Genomic DNA, 14,527 nt, shown 5'->3' on the forward strand with positions numbered 1-14,527 from the left:
TTAGGCCATATATTACTAGTCAATTTTTATTTTCTTTATTAAATGTAATATTAAAATATCAATTACATATTATTCAAAGCAATCAATTAACCTCTTAGTAAGTAAAATAATATTCCTTCTATTTTTAAATCCCAAATAAATATAATTTGGGTTTAGAATTTGTATCATTTATAAAGTTTAATTGAATATCTATTATTTAATAAATCTATTTTTGTATATTATTTCAAATAAATATTTCACAACTATCTCTTATAAGATATTATTTTGCTCAGATTCTTTTCATTTATAAGATTTATATTTGCTTTATCTGAGTCAAGATTAATTGATGAATTGTTTAAAAATATTACAATAAATAGATAAAACGTGGTAGGTAGCATTTCTTGACTTGGAAAAAGTAGATCTATGTATGTAAAATATGAAATTTAAATGTTTAGATATAAATGAGAACCATAGGCCAACCATTTTATTATTTGCTTCCGAGGTGGACAACCTTATTCCTATTCAGATGGTCGGTTTGTGGGCGAAGACTGATATAAGTATTTTGTCATTGGAAACATGTAAATAATACAATAAATCTGTTGACATATACAATATCGATATGTGATTTTATTTATTAAACCTTACCTTCATCATCTCCCCCACCTTATCCTACCCCCGTAGACTCGGTGCACCTTACCTTAGCCTGTTCTCAATGTAAACTGTTAAATTCTTTGCAATTCATGTTGAGTATCATTTAGGTACAAAGTTGGTAAATCACAATTTGACTTATTTAAAACGCTTAAAATCTTTACCTTTTACCTTTTGAAAAATCCTACCATGGTATCACTCTAGGAATAATAAAAGTACAACTAAATTTCAACATTTTATTAGTCTACATGATTTTTACAACTAAATCATTTAAGATATCACATTAGAAAAGTATTGCTGTTCAATATAATTTAAAAAAAGGATTCGACTTAACACTATTATCCTTATGAACAAATTGCAAAAAAATCAAAAAAAGTATAATGACTAAAAGCAAAGTAAATTGAATATAAATTTTCAATAAATATGCACTTCCTAATGTTTTACTTTAAATGATGCGGTAAATGTTCTAAGCAATAATTATTCGGTCATCCAGTAGAAGCGAGAGCCGAAGCGCGCGGGTTTCTTCTCCGTTTCCACCGGCAGCGCTGGAGTAGCATCGGGGTAAACTGCCTTCTCCTCCACTGCTGGCTTTGGTCTGGAATAAAACAACTACCTTACTAAAGTTAAGAAGCAAAATAGTACCGCGCTGCAGAATTGACGCAACACTAGATTATCGGCATAAACGTCACATCTCTAACTGACAGATGACAATGTCATTAGGACAATTGGTGTATTCGCGCGCATTCCTGACGAGGTCTCTAGTGCAGTTTTTAAATTTATATCTCTAGAAACAATTATATTAATTGTTTAAAACTAATATTGTAAATACTAAAGTTTAGATGGATAGATGTTCATTACTATGTTTCTCCAGAACAAGATGTAGACATAATCTAGAACATATAGGTACTAATAAAGATTTTTTAAATATCGTCTGAAAGGAATTGTAATTCCTCTACAATTGGCAACAGCTAGTTGACAATATTTCATTACAAAGCTAAATTACAATGAAATTAAGTAAGCTAATTGATGTCTATAACTTTGCCTTTAAACATTAACATAATGTTCATATTTTTTAGTCAATTAAAATACAGTACTGTATAGGGTGACCAATATAAAACTCTCATAATATGGAAAAATATGGGATAAACCCTCTTGTAATGAAGGTGGTAAAAGCTCCCCAGGAAAGAGGATTTTTATATGCTTGGGTAGAGTATATAAGTAATACCTCTTGGTATCATGAACCCGCACTTCACAGAAGTAGCCAAATGGAGGACGCTCCAAGTTCAAATTCTCCAAAATGCACTTGTCATACACATCCTGGGTTTTGCGGCAACTGTAAACCAACAAGATTACTTAAAAGAACAAAATACATAAAAAAAACTGACAGTTTACTATTTTATTATTATCAGCACTAAAGTCTTTTTCCAATATTAAGATCAATCTATAATTGGGAAATTGGTCTAATTTAATCACTAGATTTGTACAGCGCTAGGTAAATAAAGACATTTAAAAATACCTGACATAAATATGACTAAGGGTGCCACAAAAGCGTTAATGCAATTATAGAGAAATTTACTAATCTGATGAATATTTAATTAAGAACTTACTATCTGAAACTATACTCTCCAGAGCTTTTGTCAATGCAGTTTGCATATTGATTAAACTCAGCCAAACAGGTTTTTTTCACTTTTCGGAAAAACTCCAATGTACAAGCCGTAACAGCCTTTCCTTCATTAATACATTTTCTTGGATCTTTTTCCTCAAAACGACAGAGCATAAACTCCTAAAACAAATTAAAAAGACACGTCATTTCACTGACTGTAAATTCTGAACAAATGTAATTTTAATAATTCCCTTTATACTGAAATTTATTTACAACCATAATAATCAACCTTATCTTAATTTTGAGACGATTGTTTTTTAAAAACGACCTCTTAAGCACTCAACAAAAATATTCGTAAATTGTAACTGATACAAAAATGTATTGTCAATTTTTTAAATATTGAAAACATAACCTACTTAGTACATTGTTATGCAATCAAATGTATAAGATAAACGTTATGCATCATGTTTTGACAATAAAATAAATGATACGATACAATGAATTAAAACACTAAAATACTAACATTGTTTTGGTTTTCACAATATTTTCCTAAATGAAAAGAGCCAGCTCTCAAAGTCGCAGTCGATAAATTGACCTCTTCTACAGTCAATTCAGAATCTTCCGGCAAAACAACATTGTTCGTTACCACCATTTTTCAATTTATTAAATTTATAGCTTTGGTTTTACTTGAAATTTTGTAAAGAATTTAAGATTCTGAAAAATACAATAGGAGAACTTCGAAAAGTTAGCAATTATATCAAACGTCCCATCGAAAAAGGGTAGAGTGAAACAGACTATTCAATAAACCTTAATGAAAGAAAAAGAAGCTACATATTTACTGTCAAATGTACTGATCATTTCGAAATTGGTGGGTTATAGTGTTTGACATTGACATTTTTAATGATAAATACATTTCTCTACTTGCAGAATTATTAAAACAAATTAAATTAATGAAACTGTTTGAAATCTGTTTGAAACGTAATGGAAACCGTTATTTAAATAAAAATCATACTCTTGCACAAAATTATTTTATTAAGAGAACACAAACATTATTTTTTTGCTTTTTAAGTCAAACATGTACTCAAATGGATCTTGCATGTTTTCCTATATTACTTCATGTTTTCTAAATGATTGTTAAATGCAGCTTCTAATGGAGTCTCCTGAGAGTATTTGGATTGATCACCATCTAAAAAAAAACATGTTATTCACAAACATTCAGCAACTACAAATATTTCAAATAGAAAGGATTCAACACACCCGCCGTTTTAATCTGAGAGTAGGGTTAGATAAGATGAAAGTTGAAGCTAGAACATGTGCCTAGCTTCGACAGCTTTCTGGTTGTAAATGTGAAATTACAGAAGTAAGATCTACAAAGGGCACTAAAACCAGGTTGCATTAAGTCGCCATGTTTAGTTAGTTTAATGAAGATAAAGAGATCTAAAAACTACCCACAGCCGATTGGTAGAAAGACTAAAGAATTGGGATGGTGTGCTAAAATTCTGTCTGATTTCTTACCTTCATAGAGTTCAAACGATTCCGTTGGCAACTGATAGAACTTTGGAATATCGAACCTATTTGCCTGCGAACAGAAATAAATAATTTTAAATGAACATTATTTTTTTTTCTAGGAAGTACTCAGGACTAACATTGATTCATATGGTCATTTGTACCAACCGAATCAAAATTTCGTCTACCCATCCGAGGTATATTTTTATTTGGGATCGTTTTAATAACGTAACCCATAGCGCCCTGGTCAAACATTCCATCTGCTTCGTTGCTTCTACCAACTCTTGGTACATTATTCGGCTTTATAAACGAACTTTTAACTAATACACAAAAAAGTAAAATAAGAGCAAATGCTACTGAATATTTGGAACTCATTTTAGGAAATTCAAACACGACTGACTAATGCTACAACTTGTGAACAATTGTGATCTCTTTTGGGTTTTGCCCCTTTTTATACTAACAGGTTCGATTGATCCCCTATTACAAATGAGATAAAATCGACACCCGTATCAAATAAAAGAACACAAATACATAAGATGGTTATCTGAAACCTGGATGGCATACCAAGCTTTATGTGGTTTGCATACATATAGACATACTTTCCAGTAATTTCAGAGTTTAGAAACTTGAATTCACTCAAATAACCAGGGAAATCTGTGGTGTATTCTAAAAATGTATGAAAAACATAAAAAAGACAATTCAGTATGAACAAACTTTGTTAAATCCTCATTTCATGTGTGTCATTCATTCAAATTCAAATATATTACGACTGGGATTTAAACTCAAATGTGGTATAGTTAGAAATATCCAAAAAGTAGTGACCATTATATTTTTACTAAAATAGCAACATGAATCTGAGCTATGTTTCCACTTTAGTTAAAAAGTATTAAAACCAGGAATGACTAATAAAAACGACAATATTATTTTAATAGATTTACTTATTTTTATTTGTTTTTTAATAATAATTACACACTATGTGTATTTTATCTTTTTCTTCGTCTATCAAGCCCGATAGGTATAAAAACTTGATATTTCGGTGTGACGCCGCCTTTTTGAACTACCGCACGCACTAAGGAAAATGGGTCCAACTTCTTTCGTACAACTAGGAATCTGTAATAAAAAAATACACAATATACTTTTTGCCAACATCGTTTTTAACTAAACATCTGCGAAACACAAAAATTAATTTAATAGTCGAGCTGTTTGTTTTAGTACTTAGTATGGAAGTGATTTTTAATTAAAAAAATATGGAAGACGTAGCCCTTATGCTGCATAGATTCTCTAGTTCCAAATATTTAACAGTTATAGCTTAAACAAATATTTAAAAATCCTGGCTTAGGGGCGCTTCAATTGAATTCTTTATTACATAGTTGTCAAATATAAAATGTGAGTAAATTAATTAATCACATTTTTCACAACATGGCGAGCCCTTTTTATTTGCATTAACATGTTATTTGTTTATACAATTTACAGTTACATTGCACATCAATTTTTTTAAACATACCTTTCATTATCTTTATCTAGACCATAACTCTTAGAAGCGAGGCCTGCTTTCTGTGCGCAGAGGTGAAGCGCAGCGCGTTCCTCTTTGCTAAACTCACTGCTGAACACCAGGTCCAGGTCGAAAGTATCGGAGGCAATGTAACGTCGCATCAGATCCTGCGCCGCGCGTCGCAACTGACGGACATCCCTACTATCGCTGCCGAGACCAGCACGGTTCACCTAATGGTAGACAGAGACCATAGAGAGGGTTGTTTAGTCCGTATCAGGATTAATACAAGGTAATTTTTTTCTTTATTAGGATAGGTGAACACTAATGATCTTGGGCCCGAATGACCGAGCATATATCTCATGTCTGATGGCGCCGTAAAACATTTATCCCTATATATAAAATAAACAAGGGTAGACAGAGGCCATAGCCTATTTGGTGAGTACTTGGTATACCTCTCTCGCTTCTATATTCATATGACTATATATACATTCTTTTCGGTACTCTTAATGTCGCATTTCTTGAGCATATCATAAATCTAGATGGTATAAGTCTGAGATGACTCAGACTAACACTGTAACTCACTTTCGCATAACACAATAATGATGTTTCATACCATTTGTAAGTTGGGTTTAATTGGTTCCTCAATACCCTGGGCGTCGGCTCCCAGTCCGCCGCCCTTCCAACCCATCATCTTCATCATCCTATAAACATTTATTTTAATTAATATTATTGAATTGCCACTAAACAACAAAGAAAGCAAAATTATCATATATACTTAAAATTTGTATTAAATGGTACTCATGGAAACATTGTCACATGTGTGTTAATAACCGCTTCTAGCCTACTGTATTTAAGAATAATTCTGTTCCAGTTACTAATTTAATGGACAAAGCTTTTCTTAAAGCATAGTCTAAAAGTCAATATCTAGAAGTCAAATCCTACTCATATTATAAGTGCGAAAGTTTAGATGGATGGATGGATAGATGGAATTTTTGTTAGAGTTTGTAGCCTAAACAGTTGAACGGATTTCAGTGGAATTTGGCATAGATGCAGAGGATAGTCTGGAAGATCACATAGGCTACTTATTTTTCTTTTATTAAATTCCAATAAACGGAGTGGCGGGCGAAAGCTAGTGTAACAATAAAGCAAATGATAAACTAACTTAGTAGCGACGCTATTTGCGATAGGCGTGCCGAAGACGGCCTCACTTGCCTGGCGAACCCCCACGTCGCTCAGCGACACGCGCTCCCCCTGCGCTATCCACTGCTCCTTCACCACCACACTCACCACACTTTCCCTCAACCTCTAACAAATAATTATACTTTTAATAATATATACATACAAAACCCCACACATTCTGTAGTAAAAAGATATTGTATTCAAATATGATGGCTGATATAGATGTATGGAAAAGCAGCACATACTGTGCCGACCCTCCATGAGGGATAAGGGCAAGTTGATGGTGACATTCTGTAGTAAAAACTAAAATAAGACATTTGTAAAGAAAAAAAAAATATTTGAAAATACATAAATCTAATCTATAATAAAAAAGCTATATGTTTTTTTTATGTTAGCATACTAAACACATCATAAATATAACAACAATATAGAGTTATAAGTAAATAGTTTATAATGAAGGACTTCAAATTGTTTGTTATTTTACATTAACAATAATAAAAAAGAAAATTTTATTTTTCATACATATATACTTACATTCCATGCTATCATTGCCACAATACTCCTAGCTTCAGCCTTAGAAGGCCCGGTAGCTTGTGCCACAAGATTGCCATTCATTGTCAATGTGAAGCAATTGTTTTTATAACTGCTTACCATATCCACATGGCACACACCACAGCTAGCTAAAATAATAACTGAAATACATAACCAACAGACATGTGTCTCCATGTGGAGAATTCCAATATAAAGCTAGCAAAAATACATCTAAAAATCTAGTTTTACAGGCTTATATATATAAATCTTACTAATATTATAAATGCAAAAGTTTAGAGGGATGGATGGATGGATGCTTGTTAGAGTTTGTAGCTTAAATGTCTGAATGGATCTAGATGAAACTTGGCATAGACATAGAGGATAGTCTGGAAGAGCACATAGGCTACTTACTTTTTTTTATCCACATGAATGGAGTCAATATTTGACTAGTTACATCATAAATGGCAAACACATGGTGTATACAAGACAAATTTCATTTTAATTTTAAATGCTACTAACCTTGTATATTAGATAATTTACTTGTCCAAGGTCTAATTAGCAACACCATTTTACCAAAATCAGTGTAAAACATATCTTCATGGAATTTTGTAACATCCAAGCACTGCATACTGGACATGTCCTTAAGGTAGTCATTGGAATCATTGATCTCTGAGCTTTTTTTGTCATTTTGATGTTTGCTTTTGTCATCATCTTGTTCGTTTACTGTCTGAGCTTCATCCTCTGAGTCAGTTTCTTTAGAATTGCCTTCACCTTGTGGTACAAAATTTATTTTTGTTGATTTTGTTGATGGCCCATCATCAATTACTCCTCCTGTACGTTTAATACCTCGGGCTCTGTCTTCTGCAGCCGTAGAAGCTGACACAAACGTTCTTTTCAACTTATTTTGTCTTGATTTCCGATAGTTGGTAGCAACCTTTAAAATATGTATAATATAATGACCAGGGATAAATTTAACAAGCAGTTTTTGTGTATTGATGATTTCAAGGAAACTTGTTAACGAAACATTTTACTGCCTTCAAACATATCGTAGCATGTTACTTACATCTGTAGCTAGTCTAGAAACTTCTAACATTACTTCTGCTGGATATCTACATCCCATAAATTCCATGTTAGCAAACACTCGACCCAAACAAACCAATCTTTCTTCAGGATAATCATTTTTCCAACGCTCCATAAAAGCTTTCCGAAGATTCCAATGATCTTCGCTTTCGTGGTCTTCTTTATATTTGTCTACGCTCCAAGATATATCAAACGACATTTTACACTTGGTAGTAACCTTATTTAATAATTTACACAAGTATGGCAAAAAATATAAGCATGATTGTTTTTAATTTAATAAATTAAATGCAATGGGATTGATTGACAGCTATTAACCCATTTTGATATTGACAGATTTGATTTGTTTTGATTTGACATTATGTTAGTGTCAAAAAGTAGGTTACTCACAGAGTCAGTTAAAATGTCTCGAAAGGGAAACGGAAAACATTTAAGTTGCATCAGGATCTCACTTTTAATATTCATTTTTAGCTACTGTTTAGATTTGATTCTCCTCTAAAGAATTAAAATTTAATTCTCCATGTTTTATATTGAAATAATAATGTTCTTCTGACACGGTTATTTACCGTTAGTTAGCACTTTGGTCAGATTTTATCTTTTTGCGGGCGGTATTTTTTTGACAATTCGAGTGGTAAAAAAATAATATCAAATTAGCAAAATGAAGTGATATACTTTGGTTAATTTTTGCAGTTATTTTTTACTTTTACCTTGCAATTAAATTTTAAATCTTAAAGGTATTCTGTAATATGGGTATTGTAAAACTGTTGTTGCTTAAAAGTTATCTGAATCTACCAAAAATATAATAACACCACATACTACTACTGTGACCAATTTTAACGGAAAATATTGCAAAACCATTTCAAGATCGACTGATAGTTTGCATATTATACACCATGGACACATGATTTTTTCAATAAGTAAGTAGTTAAAAGTCCTCAATACATAGAATATTAGTCATGTTTGAGCGAAAATATTGCATTAAATAAAATTTGCTGACCGCCAAGACACATCCGTGGATTGTGAATTAGATTATTTACACTAATTTATGTGATGAAAGCTGAGCAGTTGGAAAGAGTGGTCAATTAGGAAATGTTTCTTTATTTTTCACTTTCTTACAATCAATGTAAATCATATTGACATTATTTTTTGTAATAAACATCCCTGACACTGCATTTTATGGAATGTTTAAATTGCAATATACAGGTCTGTTACATTCAATCACAATATATTTGATTTAACTTATTTTGTTACAACTTTGTTATTTAAGAGTGATTTATATTTTTTATTCTATTGTTTATAATAAATTAGATTTTTTATCATTACTGCAGACATCCAATACTGGACACTCTCTTCTTTTGATCATCAAAATGTTCTAAATAAGGCAATAAAAATATAAACAAGAAAAAATAGCAGATGTAATAAATAAGAAAATATGATTATACAGATTTTTGTACTTTAAGTCATTGAAGTGAATCCAAGAATGTATTCAAATACAAATTTAGGTAATGTACCAAATCATTCAAAAAATGGAGATTCAATTAAACCACCATTAACCAAACTAGAAAACAAAGGACAGGAAACTGTATCAAAGATGCATATTTCTTTTGAAGTATTTAAGAAGAAATTAATTGAATCAGAGAAAAACTTAAACAAGATGCCAGTTGAAGATACTGTGAATATGGGTTCAAGTGAAAAATTACAGTAAGTGTTTTTTTTACTTTATGTGGAGTAATTGTTAAATTATTAATAAATGGACAAGTTCTAAATCAGTTATTGTATTTTTGAAATGCAAATTATGCAAGACAAAACTAAATGTTAATAAAATTTATTGCAACTCATCACACAAATATGCTAAAGACAACCAAAATGTACAGTCCATTGTAATGTAATTCAAATTAACACAGAAATAAGTTGAGATTAAAAAAAAAACAAAATGGTGCCAATGGCAAAATTGTATGATACAATTATTTACATAAATGTCACAGAATTGTTTTGTTAAAGACTCAATCAATCAACAATTAACATAATTTAAAAAGAATCCATGAAATATTAAAAAATCAAAATTGTATTTAATGTCTTTTATCAGATCTATTTTTTCCTTCTAGATGCAATGAAGACGCTATTAAACAAGTCTCAAATGATGTCAAAATAATGTGGCTACAAAGTGCTCTAAATTTTATTAAAAATGATCACCAAATTACTTTAAAATTCCCTACAATATCAGTAGATGAGTCTGATTTTATTGAAGCAATATTAAATCAGAATTGTGCACCAGAATTGGATGGACGTTTTACTGCATTGTATTTGTCAATAAAGGAAGCATTGACAATATATAAAACTAAGTACAATTTTGCATTGAACACAGTATGTAAAAGTAAAACGACAATGTGAGTTTTGATGCTATTTAGCTAATGCATTATATCGATTTATTTGGATTATATTTATTAAAAATTCAATCAAATATTTATAACTATATTTAATGTTTTGTCATTCCATTTTTCATATATTTCAGAAAACTGGAAATTGAGAAAATTCCTAAGAGTAATAAACTAAAGTTTGTTAAGTAAGTAACAACTTACATTGCTAACACACATCTATACTATTATAAAGAGGAAAGATTTATATTTTTGTATGTATTGAAATAACTCAAAAAACTGCTGGACCTATTTCAAAAATTCTTTTTTCATTTAAAAGCTATGTTAGGGAGTAACTGGAGGTTGTATTTTTTATTATTTCACGTGGGCGAAGTCGCGGACAAGAGCTAGTCATACTAATCTTATAAATGCGAAAATTAAATATATTTTTATCTCATAAAGAAAATGAGACCCTAATTTACTTGTTTTAAGTTTTTTTTTGGAATCTGTTAAATCATGGTCGCAATGTTTGACATGTGTTAAAACTAATTCATTGCTTAACAGAATGCCACCAAAGAAGAAAGAAGCAAAATTAAGTGAAAAAAAATTAAAAAGACGCACCAAAATAGCCAATCAAAAGATGAATATCATAAATGCAGTACCTATGCAGTACATAATTAATTGTTATTCACAAATTCTGGAATTCCTAGACGATGATATACGTTTCTCTTTAAAATTCGATAAACTGACAAACGTTGAATATTCATTTATGGTCAATATAAAACAAATAGTGAAGAGTAGAGAACTTTTAGATGGAATTCCGGCAGAACTTAATACATTATTGGAGCATATAAGTGAACACAAAGAATATGCATTCAGTTTATATCCAAATAGAACTAAATATGAAGACAAGTGAGTTATCCCTATGTTTTATTAATTAGCTTTCTTTTCAAATATTTTGATGACTTAATGTCATCCCTTCCCTGGATCCTTTTAATCCAAATTGAACTCTGAAATTGAGTTTTATGCAGAGATCAATGTTCCGAGCTATTATATTTGACTATATGTATTATCTGTACTAATATGTAATTGTATTCCCAAGCTTATAAGTGGAGACTACATTTTTAATATACAAACTTATTTTTTTCAGATACATTACGATTATGAAAGTACCAAAAGGAGGAATGAGGGGTAATTTTAACACCACACAAGATAGGTATGTAGATTAATATATAGAGGTTATCAAATATCTTAGAGGCTTGAATCATCATAGAAGTTTCTACACTAAATACAATATTATTGTAAATGGAGTGCGTTGTGCTGCACACGGATGACCTTGAGCCATCAAGATATTTGAAATGGAGTATAAAAGTTGTTTAAAAAACATTAAACGTATGACTTACAATATGTATACCATAATGATTCAGATTATAACAAAGTAACAATATATTTTTGATTTCTTTTATATTAGGACTAAAACTACCACTTCTCGACCATATTATAATTTCCCCGAAGCGATGGATTTTGAAATGCAGGCAACAGAGCTCAACAACAATAAAGTATTATATAGAAAAATCGATAATACCATTAAAAATACCATTGAAAGGTGAATATTTTACATATAATGTTATTTTTTATCATAATTACTAACACAAAATATGTTTCCTTCAATAATTTCTGTAAATAATTATTATGTTTGTTCTTAATTGATCAACACAATTTTTATACTTTTCCACAGTAATGCTTCCAATTTAAATCAGAATTGTGCGGAGGATAAGCAATTTGGAAAAGAGTTTACTAATAATATATTTAAATCAAGCAATCCTTATCCAATTCAAAGTAAAAGGTATGTGTTTTAATTTATAAGGCTTTTAAATGTTCATTATCACTTCATTGCATTTGTTATCCCATGGACATGATAATCTATACTATACTATAATATTATTAAGAGGAAAGATTTGTATGTATTCGATTCACATAAAAACTACCGGGCAGATGTTAAAAATTCTTTCACCATTAGATTATTTTAATTTGGTGTTGGCTGTGAGTAATATAGGATATATTTATTACTAATGTTGAGGAATTGTTAATAAAAAGCGTATTTCTGGACCCTGGCGTTAAAAAATCACCAAGTTTTAAATTAGTTTTAGTTTGCTTAAACTGTTAGAGGAATATTATTATGACCAAAAACATAGTATTGTCTTTATCACTCTCTCTAAAAATATGTTTTTGTATGGATGTTACGTACTCTCTCTAAAAATATATTTTTGTATGGATGTTACATATTGTATGGTCTTATTAAACAATGGAATGTTGCCTAACAATTAGTTAACGGCATAAACTAAAGGATTGCAGATTAACTGCTTATAACATGTACTACTGTTTTTTTTTTTTCAATTATCTTTTAATAGTCGTAAAACGTAGGCTTTATTAATCTAAGACTTATGTGACTTATTACTAATGTTATAATTTACTGAAGTGAGGGGCACAAGACACGAAGAGCAAATTCCTTAACATCTTGCTATGCGGATGTCAAAAGCAGGTGTGCAATATAATATCATTTTATATATTTCATCTGTTTCTTCTCTTTTCATTGCTTGCAATTTATGGTTAATTCACATATTTCCAGTCCAGTGATTTCGATCACTGGACTGGAAATATATTAACCGGTTTTAAGTACAATGTAGTGTAGGCAAGTTTCTATTGCCGAAATGTGTGTGCAAAAATATAGTAATTTGCATTATTTTAATATAAATGTTATCAATTTTTTGTATATTAAAAAAATAGGCAAAACACAACTAAAAAAATATTTACTCATATATGTATTTTTTTTTAAATTACTGTTTTAATCGATTTCTGAATGATTGTTAGTTCATCGACTAATTTGAATGAGACTATCTGCGATTCATGGGAAAATGTGGACATTTCTTATTGGCAACCTCCTACAGCGGCTGAATCTCTCGCTGCTTATAATGAACAGATGTAAGTAATCTAAAACATTTAAAACACCTATTTCAAAAAACTATTAAATTCTAAATTCTTTTTATTTCAACTAATTTGCACGAAAAATCGCTTAATTATTAAAACCCTTTTTGTCAATGTTAATATTTGAATTTCTTTATTGGTTATCTTGTTTTAATTTTGTAAGCTCCTTAATAATATACCATTACAGACTCGCAAATCAATCAAAATCCATACAATTTGAACGCGGAGGTAGTGTCGATGTGTTGAATGAGGAACATTCTAGCAATATAAAGCAGAACAAAGTTAGAGGCCGCAGCTGGAGCAGAGATAGAGAGATGAAGAGTAAAATGTATGAAGCGCTGTGTGTACCAGTTAAAAGTACTAAAGCTATGAGGTAAGAGACATTAAGTAACTAGTTACTATAGAAAATCTTACTAATATTATAAATGTGAAAGTTTAGATGTTTGGATGGATGGATGTTTGTTAAAGTTTGTAGCCTAATCGGCGGAATAGATTTTGATAAAATTTGGTTTAGATGTAGAGGATAGTCTGAAAGAACACATAGGCTATTCACTTTCGTTTTTTTTAATTCCACGCAGATGGAGTCGCTGGCGAAAGCTAGTTAAAAAATGAAATTAAGCATTAGTAAAAGCAACACATTGTGTTATTGGGATTTACCATATTTAAACTTTATGTAGTATTATGCATATTATTAAATAGCTTAACTTAATAATACACTTCCTCAGCTTAAAATAAATAATATAGCGTAAGTTATTCTCGCACATATAAGCTACCTTCTTATACAAGTTATGACAAAATCAGTAAAATCGTTTCGGAGATTACTCTGAACAAACGTTGAAGAAAATGTCAATGTTTTTCATATAATTTTTAAGGCACTACCTTTCGCCCGCGACTTCCTTTGCGTGGAATAAAAAACAATGTAAGTAGCCTATGTGTTCCAGACTATCCTCTACATCTATGACAAATTTCATTGAGATCCATTCAGCTGTTTAAGCTACAAACTCTAACATCCATACAAACTTTTGCATTGATAATATTAGTAAGATTTATATAAGTCTATACTAATATAATAAAGAGGAAATATTTGTATTTTTGTATGTATTCGATTCACGTTAAAACTACTGGGCCGATTTTAAAACTTCTTTCATCATTAGAAAGGTTATCAGTGAGTAA

General features: G+C 30.5%; 4 protein-coding genes and 1 long non-coding RNA gene across 5 annotated transcripts; 2 read left to right on the forward strand and 3 right to left on the reverse strand.

Annotated features, from left to right (window-relative positions):
- Positions 1-305: 305 nt before the first annotated feature.
- Positions 306-13,756, forward strand: LOC106101894. The gene is made up of 11 exons (XM_013281249.1): positions 306-311; positions 9,705-9,716; positions 10,121-10,402; positions 10,528-10,578; positions 10,934-11,281; positions 11,520-11,585; positions 11,841-11,975; positions 12,108-12,215; positions 12,849-12,911; positions 13,241-13,351; positions 13,542-13,756. Exons 3-11 carry the CDS (start codon positions 10,167-10,169, stop codon positions 13,729-13,731), a joined length of 1,308 nt encoding a protein of 435 aa, XP_013136703.1. The 5' UTR covers positions 306-311; positions 9,705-9,716; positions 10,121-10,166; the 3' UTR covers positions 13,732-13,756.
- LOC106101895 (NADH dehydrogenase [ubiquinone] 1 alpha subcomplex subunit 8-like) lies at positions 850-3,009 on the reverse strand. The gene is made up of 4 exons (XM_013281250.1): positions 2,754-3,009; positions 2,235-2,410; positions 1,853-1,960; positions 850-1,222 (listed from the first exon to the last, which is right to left on the reverse strand). The coding sequence occupies exons 1-4, from the start codon at positions 2,880-2,882 to the stop codon at positions 1,105-1,107; spliced, it is 531 nt and encodes a 176-aa protein (XP_013136704.1). The 5' UTR covers positions 2,883-3,009; the 3' UTR covers positions 850-1,104.
- LOC106101897 lies at positions 3,250-4,238 on the reverse strand. Its single transcript, XM_013281251.1, has 3 exons — positions 3,905-4,238; positions 3,746-3,809; positions 3,250-3,416 (listed from the first exon to the last, which is right to left on the reverse strand). Exons 1-3 carry the CDS (start codon positions 4,109-4,111, stop codon positions 3,340-3,342), a joined length of 348 nt encoding a protein of 115 aa, XP_013136705.1. The 5' UTR covers positions 4,112-4,238; the 3' UTR covers positions 3,250-3,339.
- On the reverse strand, positions 4,658-8,326 carry LOC106101893. Its single transcript, XM_013281248.1, has 7 exons — positions 8,002-8,326; positions 7,458-7,872; positions 6,942-7,087; positions 6,391-6,533; positions 5,842-5,929; positions 5,241-5,458; positions 4,658-4,846 (listed from the first exon to the last, which is right to left on the reverse strand). The coding sequence occupies exons 1-7, from the start codon at positions 8,215-8,217 to the stop codon at positions 4,720-4,722; spliced, it is 1,353 nt and encodes a 450-aa protein (XP_013136702.1). The 5' UTR covers positions 8,218-8,326; the 3' UTR covers positions 4,658-4,719.
- On the forward strand, positions 8,669-9,412 carry LOC106101898. Its single transcript, XR_001225543.1, has 2 exons — positions 8,669-8,932; positions 9,344-9,412. It is a non-coding gene; the product is annotated as an uncharacterized LOC106101898 (long non-coding RNA).
- Positions 13,757-14,527: the final 771 nt, after the last annotated feature.

The sequence above is a fragment of the Papilio polytes genome, unplaced genomic scaffold (genome assembly GCF_000836215.1).
Source record: "Papilio polytes unplaced genomic scaffold, Ppol_1.0 DF823935.1, whole genome shotgun sequence".
Classification (NCBI taxonomy): domain Eukaryota; kingdom Metazoa; phylum Arthropoda; class Insecta; order Lepidoptera; family Papilionidae; genus Papilio; species Papilio polytes.

Coding starts and splice junctions, on each gene's coding strand:
- LOC106101895 (XM_013281250.1), bottom strand. CDS start 2,882: ATGGTGGTAACGAACAATGTTGTTTTGCCGGAAGATTCTGAATTGACT. Junction 1,961..2,234: donor GGAGAGTATAGTTTCAGATA/GTAAGTTCTTAA, acceptor GTTGGTTTACAG/TTGCCGCAAAACCCAGGATG. Junction 1,223..1,852: donor CGGGTTCATGATACCAAGAG/GTATTACTTATA, acceptor GTTTTATTCCAG/ACCAAAGCCAGCAGTGGAGG.
- LOC106101897 (XM_013281251.1), bottom strand. CDS start 4,111: ATGAGTTCCAAATATTCAGTAGCATTTGCTCTTATTTTACTTTTTTGT. Junction 3,810..3,904: donor GTAGACGAAATTTTGATTCG/GTTGGTACAAAT, acceptor TTCTGTTCGCAG/GCAAATAGGTTCGATATTCC. Junction 3,417..3,745: donor ATCGTTTGAACTCTATGAAG/GTAAGAAATCAG, acceptor GTTTTTTTTTAG/ATGGTGATCAATCCAAATAC.
- LOC106101893 (XM_013281248.1), bottom strand. CDS start 8,217: ATGTCGTTTGATATATCTTGGAGCGTAGACAAATATAAAGAAGACCAC. Junction 7,873..8,001: donor TTTCTAGACTAGCTACAGAT/GTAAGTAACATG, acceptor CATATTTTAAAG/GTTGCTACCAACTATCGGAA. Junction 4,847..5,240: donor CTAGATAAAGATAATGAAAG/GTATGTTTAAAA, acceptor TTTTTATTACAG/ATTCCTAGTTGTACGAAAGA.
- LOC106101894 (XM_013281249.1), top strand. CDS start 10,167: ATGTGGCTACAAAGTGCTCTAAATTTTATTAAAAATGATCACCAAATT. Junction 11,586..11,840: donor TTTAACACCACACAAGATAG/GTATGTAGATTA, acceptor CTTTTATATTAG/GACTAAAACTACCACTTCTC. Junction 13,352..13,541: donor GCTGCTTATAATGAACAGAT/GTAAGTAATCTA, acceptor ATACCATTACAG/ACTCGCAAATCAATCAAAAT.